The sequence below is a fragment of the Triticum aestivum genome, chromosome 6D (assembly GCF_018294505.1).
Source record: "Triticum aestivum cultivar Chinese Spring chromosome 6D, IWGSC CS RefSeq v2.1, whole genome shotgun sequence".
Lineage (NCBI taxonomy): Eukaryota > Viridiplantae > Streptophyta > Magnoliopsida > Poales > Poaceae > Triticum > Triticum aestivum.
This window is the reverse complement of record NC_057811.1, coordinates 464,790,844-464,799,272: the sequence shown is the minus strand read 5'-3', so window position 1 is coordinate 464,799,272 and position 8,429 is coordinate 464,790,844. Positions and strand designations below refer to the sequence as shown.

General features: G+C 48.0%; 1 protein-coding gene and 1 pseudogene across 1 annotated transcript; both read right to left on the bottom strand.

The window, feature by feature from the left end:
• LOC123142710 (probable protein phosphatase 2C 48) overlaps positions 1 to 3,211 on the bottom strand; it is a 68,601-nt pseudogene extending 65,390 nt beyond the window's left edge.
• Positions 3,212 to 5,489: 2,278 nt separating this feature from the next.
• Positions 5,490 to 7,240, bottom strand: LOC123142022 (BTB/POZ and MATH domain-containing protein 1). Its single transcript, XM_044561056.1, has one exon. The coding sequence runs from the start codon at positions 7,042 to 7,044 to the stop codon at positions 6,076 to 6,078; it is 969 nt and encodes a 322-aa protein (XP_044416991.1). The 5' UTR covers positions 7,045 to 7,240; the 3' UTR covers positions 5,490 to 6,075.
• Between the last annotated feature and the right edge of the window lie 1,189 nt (positions 7,241 to 8,429).

Here is an 8,429-nt window from a genome sequence, read left to right as displayed (position 1 = left end):
AATTTCATTTTTTAAAACTTATTTGAACTCCTGACTTTTTGTGTGTTCAAAATGCACCATTCAAAGCCACATCATCATTTTTCAATCCTTTCTGACTTCATTTGTTATTTTTCATGCATTTACTAATTATTTTGAGCTATAAGACCCTAAAATTGAAAAGCATTTCAAATGAACTCTGAAAAGGTTGAAAGTTGGCATGATATCATCATTTCATCCACATAGCATGTGCAAGAAAGTTGAGAGGGTTACGGCAAAAACTGGATGCACTTCATGTACAAAACGGACAATCTCTTTCAAAGTATCAGGATTTCATCCGGAAACTCGTCTGTTACAAAGGGATTTCATTTTTTAAAACTTATTTGAACTCCTGACTTTTTGTGTGTTCAAAATGCACCATTTAAAGCCACATCATCATTTTTCAATCCTTTCCGACTTCATTTGTTATTTTTCATGCATTACTAATTATTTTGAGCTATAAGAGCCTAAAATTGAAAAGCATTTCAAATGAACTCTGAAAAGGTTGATAGTTGGCATGATATCATCATTTCATCCACATAGCATGTGCAAGAAAGTTGAGAGGGTTACGGCAAAAACTAGATGCACTTCGTGTACAAAACGGACAATCTCTTTCAAAGTATCAGGATTACATCCGGAAACTCGTCTGTTACAAAGGGATTTCATTTTTTAAAACTTATTTGAACTCCTGACTTTTTGTGTGTTGAAAATGCACCATTCAAAGCCACATCATAATTTTTCAATCATTTCTGACTTCATTTGTTATTTTTCATGCATTTACTAATTATTTTGAGCTATAAGACCCTAAAATTGAAAGCATTTCAAATGAACTCTGAAAAGGTTGAAAGTTGACATGATATCATCATTTCATCCACATAGCATGTGCAAGAAAGTTGAGAGGGTTACGGCAAAAACTGGATGCATTTCGTGTAAACAAAACGGACAATCTCTTTCAAAGTATCAGGATTTCATCCGGAAACTCGTCTGTTACAAAGGGATTTCATTTTTTAAAACTTATTTGAATTCCTGACTTTTGCGTGTTCAAAATTTATTTTACTGCTGCTATTTTTACATAATTTATTAAGGTTTATTTATTGTAGTTACTATAGTTTATTTTATTTTATTTCATTAAGGTTTATTTAGTTTTATTTATTTTATTAAGGTTTATTTATTTTATAAATATAAAAAAATGAACATAGATGCACTTATAGAGAAATTTCAACCTAAATTCATAGTAAATTTCATAGAAATTTACTATGAATTTAAGTCAAATTTCCTGTATAAGGGCATCTATTTTCACTTTAAGAGAAGCTCAACAAGGCATAGAGGGACGGGCTTATAAACTGGTGTGAGCGCCCTTCAGTTGGCGAGGTGGAAATAAACACTGGCCGCAACTAGGACCAGCCCTTTAGTCCTGGTTTGTGATATGAACCGGGACTAAAGGTTGGTGGGCCAGGAGCGTGGCCCATTGGTTCCGGTTTGTACCACCAACCGGGACCAAAGGGTCCATACGAACCGGGACCAATGCCCACGAGGCCCCGGCCGGCCCCCTGGGCTCACGAACCGGGACCAATGCTCACATTAAGTTCGGTTCGTGACTGAACCGGGGCTAATGTGAAAACTCCCCTGTGACCTAAGCCCTGTTTTCTACTAGTGTTAGATCATTATCCATGTAAGGTCCATAATCATTTGGGCACATCATAAAAATACTTTGTGACTGTGCGAGAATCTGTCGCTTACCCCGTCGGTGGCCAGGCATGACGACGAACTGGTCCCGGGCGGTGATCCTCCTCTGCGTCACCTCCGGCGCCGAGATGACGCCGTAGTCCTTGACGTAGTAGTCGCCGAACGCGTGCGACATGGCCAGCCCCGGCGCCTCCCGGTGGGGCACCCACACCCAGTGCATGCCGGGCTCGTCGTCGTGGCAGTGCACGCGGCCCTCGCACTGCATGATGCGCGCCTTCTCCTCTGTGATTCAGATTCGAACGTGGGTGAGCAATGGCCGTGTCAGGAATGGATTGTCCGTGTTCTAGTCTTGTCACGACGACTTACGGGGTAAGTTGGGCTTGAAGTCGACGGTGAGCTGGACGGCCGTGACGTCCCCGTCGTCCGACATGGTCGCAATGACGGCCCGCGAGTCGCGGACGTTCGCGACCACCATCAGGTCGCTCTGCTTCATGATGGACAGAGCCGTGCAGCCGCTGTTGACGGCGTCGAGGCACCGGCTCCGGCGGAGCTCCTCGTCCACGGCGGCGGGGGGGCCAGGTAGGACTGCCTCAGGAGGTCGAACTGGCAGTCGCTAAGCCTCTTCTCGCCGTCGATGAGCGACGCCTGCGTGACGGCCTCCTGCCAGCGGCACAGAAGCAACTGCGGCGGCGACTCCCGGACGGCCTTGGCGACGTAGTGGCCCCACTGGCCGTGCCCGTCGAAGACGACGCAGAAGATGGTGTCGTCCTGGCACCCATATCCCTGGACAGACAAGAGAGCGACATGAGAAATTGAGAACAAGGTTACTGTCTGTTTTTTATCCAACAAAAAAATGGGTAGTCACATCTCACATGGAGTATTTATGAAATACAATGATTTTTGCAGTCTGAAAAACAATCAGCAAATTTTATCCTACTATGAAGATGTTGGAAATAACATTTTTACATACGTAATTCAAGTTTTCTCCCATCACAATCAGTAAGTTTTAGGCGTTTAACTGTCCAAAGCAACTTTGGATTCAGATACCAAGAAACTCAAAACCTTTTTGCTCCGGCAAATCAAGACACGTACCATCCCTTTTTTTGGCAGATACTACTCCTTCGGACTGAAACCCCTAGAGGCAAAAGCCAAGCGCCGTATCCAAGAAACTTGTGAGCAACATGATCCAGGATCGTCCCAAGAGGCAACACGTAATCTGGTGAATGAATGGCCTAACAAAACCGAACTGAACCATCTCACTCACAAAAATATCAGAGAAATGGTTAGGTGAACAACGGAGGGAGACGGGATCCAATCTCTATTCTATTTCGTGCACACGCAAGGCAAGCACTTGAAAACTGTTTCATTTCTTCTGTGGCCAGAAATGAGAAGAAGAAGCCAGCGACCAGTCCCAAGTCCCAACGCTGTACGTACCCTCACCATTTTCTGTGGAACAGAGACCATGTCGCCGGCTCGTCTTGGCCACAATTAAAACCTCTTCTGCCTCTCGAGTAGCAGAAATTTGTGTTTGGAACGCAGGAATTAAATTGTGTGGCAAGAAGCTCGTGCGGAGTACGTGGTGTTGCTGATCTTGACTACTACACGCCACCGGTAATATGTTGTGATAACCAGCGTAAAAAATCATTCTCATGCAACAGAGAGCAAGCACGGAAGAAGCAGGGTAGCGGCAAACTCACCTCACAGACGATGGAGGTGTCCTGGTTGGTGCCCTTCTCGCTGTGGCGGGAGCATGCGGCGGCGAACGTCTCGGAGCCCTCGCCCCAGAGCGTCCCCGACGATCGCAGCACCGTCCCCTGGTGCTCCTCCTCCACCTTCATCTCCTTTCCCAGAGACATGGAACGGGCCAGGCCCTGCAGCATCGACGAGATCTGCCGCATTCTCGCTAGCCAAGATCAAGAGCCCCGCTCGATCGGCTGATTCTACAGAGAAGCTTCTTCTTCTTCTTCTTCCTCCTCCTCTTCCTCCTTGCTCTCCCTCCCCTTATTCCTCCCTTCTTCCATGGCAGGCACAAGGGACACGATGAGAGGAACGGGAGGCAACGCCTCATCCAGATCCAGATCGGGCAGGGGTGAGTGTAGGGGAGGGGGGCGAGGCAGGCGGAGGGACGGGCAACAGCTGAGCAGGGCGGCGGGGGCCGGCGGGGGCCGGCGGCGGGCGGCGAACCCTAGAGCAGGGGCGAGGCAGGCGGTGGGAGGGGCAACAGCGGAGCAGGGCGGCGGGGTACGGCGGCGGGCAGCGAACCCCGAGAGGACCGAGCGACATCGAGCGATAGGAGAGGCGAGACCGAGGGAGAGGGAGGAGTTGGATCGAGCGATGAGGGGAAAACCAATAGGGAGCACCGGACGAAAAAAACCTACGGAAAAAAACCCATGAAAAAACCAGACGAAAATGGTGGGACGAAATTTGTATAGCAATTCGCTGTACCAATGACTACATCAACCGCGTTGTCTAAGCTTCCGCTTTCGGTATGGAAGTAAACTAAAACATTCTAATGGGATGGGGCGAACCTAGGGCTGCAAGAAAAGCTCGAGACTCGTGAGCCGCTCGAGATCGACTCGTTTTTTGGCTCGATTCGAGATCAACTCGAAAAGAAATGAGGTGAGTTTGAACACTTTATGTAGCTCGACCGAGAAACGAGTCAATCTTGAGCCAATATTGGCTCACTCGATTTTAGCTCGATAACTCGACATGATATCATTATGTTAAATGATAATGCCACATATTAAATGGAACTAAGAAAATTTGTTACCATATATGATGTTCATGAATTTTCTTCATTTTATTTACTAGCTAACATGGAAGCTTATTTAAATGCAGAGGAGATTTAGGCCTAATTATGATACTTGATCGACTATGTGTTAAATATCCTGTTGTTTTTGGCAAAAGTTCCCAGCATATGCACTTTCATTTTCTTGTTTTTCGTCCATGAAGACCACCATTTATTGTTAGTTGGCCCAAGATACCAAGATGAGCCCTCCCGAGAACGACGAGATAGTCATAAATTTATAATGTTCACCATCTCTTTTAGCTCGAAGCTAGCTCGAGATCGACTCGAGATCGTTACAAGCTGAGCATGAGTCATGTTCTACAGCTCGATCATGAGCTTCACTCAGTTTGAGCTCGCTCGAATTTTAATATGAGTTGAGCTGAGCCAACACCAACTCGCTCGAACTCGACTCGTTTGCAGCCCTAGGCGAACCACATCTAACCCTATTTGGAGCCAGATATGGAAGCTACCTTGTTGGGCAAAAGTCAAATTTTTTTATATGGCGTACGTTACATGGCACACTTCCATGTCAGGTCACGCTTGCTAACAGATACATGAAAGTCTCGCCCATTTTCCCTACATGCTCTCGGGATTTAGAAGACACGAAACACATGCTTTTCCTCTGCAATAAAGCGAAGGAGGTTTCGAAGAGGCTAGGAATGGATGAGATTATTGATAAAGCTTGCGAGGTTGATCGTGCCGGAGAGGCGGTTTTGGAGTATCTTCTACTCCTTCCAGACCAAGATTTGAGTATTATGGGGTACCAAAATGTGCATGAAATGATAGCTATTTCAGCTTGGTATCTATGGTGGGAAAGGCGGAAATTAGTGCACAAGAAATTAACTCAGAATGCATCTAAGATTTCAATGGGGATTATAGCCCTCATGTCTAACTTCGTAAATGCATCATCTCCCAAGGCTTCCATGAAAGAGAGGGGTTGGTCTTGCCCTCCTAGGGGTTTTGTCAAACTTAATGTTGAAGCTTCTTTTGATCACGACATGTTGAAGGGTACAATGGGGGCGGTCCTGAGAGACGACAAAGGTAGGTTTATCGCAGGAGGAAATGGAAAGATTGACTATTGTGCGGTTGTTCTGATAGCAGAAGCCTGAGCTCTCAAATTTGGCCTAACACTGGCACAAAAGGCGGGGTATAATCGTCTTATCATTAATTCAGACAACCTGGAAGTGATTGAGACCATGTCGGCAGGTATGGCGGCGGCAATTTTCGATGATTGTTTTCACTATGCCTGTGATTTTGTTACGACTAGATTCGAACATTGTAATAGAGAGACAAATAAAGTAGTTCATGAGCTCGCTAGATTAGCTAGATTTTCTTCTACTTCAGATTTGTTCGAGGAGCCTCCAAATGAAATTGTAATGATCCTTACAAATGTTGTACTGATTATTTCCAATTAATAAAGTCCCGTTTTATTTCAATAAAAAAGAGTAGAAACCACCATTGTTGGAATATTCATGGGCATCATCCATCATTCAGCTAATGCGCCGAGGACATGGGCATGAGCTCAACCATAAGAGAAGGGCAGCTCGCCGAGAGATGATGGAAGCCGTCGGTGGCCATGACCGCCCTCAGTTTCCTGGAGCGGCGAGAAAATCGAAGCATGCCTTTCTGAGCCCCTCACAGTGGTTTTGCTCAGCTAGCGCCAGGATGGTCGCAGCAGTGCCCACATCTATGTACTTGCACATCCACTCCTCGCACAATAGCTTCAGCTGCACGATGCCATACCTGTCTGCCGCGACTAGAAGACGCTGACACATGACCTCGTCGTCTTCCTTGGACGTCTGCGGCAGACCGCCCGTGTACGCGAAATCGAGCAGCGCCTTGAACACCTCCACCTCCATGCCTTCTACGTGCACCACGCCGGCAGCGGCAGCGTTGTCCTCTTTCATGGCTCCATAGAGCTCGGCTTCCAACACCGGCGAGCAGGCCCAGCATGCCACAAGCACGCAGTAGTGCACGGCGATGATCTCAGTACCGACCTCAAACACCTCGTGGGTGCGCTTGTTGGTCTCGATATACTTTCCAAGGTTCTGGCGCACGTCCCATGGGAGCACGCAGATAAAGGGGGTCGTGCCATCCACCCCACGGTAACCGTGTATGACAGCGATGTCGCACCGGATGCTGAAAGAGTCGTTCTTTAGATGCCTCGAGTTCTCCAGGATCTCCCTTTTGATGAATTTCTCGTACTGCCTGCACTTCTGCGAGGTGAATTCGTCCACCGATGCCAACGCCAGCGACGCCGCCTGCTCGGCCTCCTCCTCCTCGCCGGCGAAACAAATTTTAACCTGGGCCTTCACCGTAGCCGGGACATCTTCATCTAGCTCGAGGGAGAAGGACACGTAATCCGCGACCTCCGAGCGTACACCGTTGGGGAAGTAGTAGATGCGCCAGCAGTGGCCACCAACTGTGAAGGGAAGAGAACCGATCCGCTCTCCGGTGGGGACGCCCTTGGTACGGGAGTAGTCGAGGATCGTGAGAAAGTGGTACCCTTCCGTTGTGTCCGCGACGATGGAGGATGCAGATCCCGACGGTGACATTTTGGGCCTACTCCTCGGGATCGGGTGCTCGCAACTCGATCTCGCAGATGAAACGGGGCGTCGTTTGCTGCTGCTACTCCTGCTTTGGGCGATGGTTTTGCGCAGGGCGGCGGTGAACGAAATAACTGTGACGTAATCTTTGTGATTGTGACTAGGTTTGTTCTTCTAATATATCTTTGAATTGACTGAGGTTGAACCTGTCTTCGGCTGGAGGTAGTACCGCCGTACTTGTCCTATTATATATAAGAGTCCGGTTATGTTGGGTGTCTAAGTCGGTTTAGGTTAGCTTAGGAATTTGTATCCGAGAAGGATAGCTACCGTAGTTTTCCTTTTTCTTTCCGTGTTAAGTTTGGCTTCTTTTCACGTCGGTGGTCCAGTTTTTCTGCTTACACGACTCGGCCAGAGCTGGGGCGGCCTGGTCCAACCAGCTAGAGTTAGTCGGTACAGGGTGAACTCGAATAGAGCTGCCGTACAAAAGGGGCCAATAGGGCCAATAGGTCCTGTGCGATATATTTGAGGTGAATTGGTAAGAGTGCGACATTGTTCGAGCAAATGGCTGTGGTGCGACAATTTTGAGCAGGTAGATAGCCCACACACGATATGGCTGTTAAACTCAACTGATGCCCTCGTTAGCTGTTGGGGGCTGGACCCATCACTTATCCATGTAAGCGCGGTACCCACCACTTGTCTACTCGCGGGACCCACCTCCTCGCAGCTAGAAGAGACGAGCGCCCGTGCCCGTCCGCCCGCCGCCGCCCATTCATCCCCTTTCCCCAATCTTTCTCTTCTCCGGCGACCTAGCGCAAATGTCTACCTCCTCCGCCACGCACTCAAAATGTCGACAGTATGGACCAGTGCTGCTCACAAGGTGCCCTGACTGCCCACGCCCAGACCCTCTTAAACGGTTGGTCACTAAGAAGGATGACAATGGCAATCTTGGGCGGGAATTTGTGAAATGCTTGAGCAAACCAATGGCAGGAAGGGATGGCAAGGCTAGATCTCAGTTCTAAGCCCGTTCTTTCGCTGTCTTTTGCTCTGATTTCTCCATATTTTGTTTTTTCTCCTCGAATTTGGGATTTAGGGTTCATGTTGTTGTTTTCAGATCCTGAAAAAATGTTACCATTTCGAGTGGATTGATGAATATGTTGATAGGATTCAGTTTTAGGGTTACGTTGATTCGAGCGTGGCCGCAACCTGGGAGCTCAATTTGGACGGGGTGCCGCTGATTGCTGTGGAGAATATTGGGAGCTCGGACGGGCAGAGTCGTGCCGACGGCGATGTATGCGCGCAATGCTGAACTGCATGCGGAGTCCAAACTGACCGAGGAACGAAAGAAGATCAAGAAATATCTAATGCAGATGATCGATTTGCAGAAGCAAGCAAAT

Bases quoted from the DNA above. Each gene is read 5' to 3' on its own strand.
- LOC123142022 (XM_044561056.1), bottom strand. From the start codon at position 7,044: ATGTCACCGTCGGGATCTGCATCCTCCATCGTCGCGGACACAACGGAA.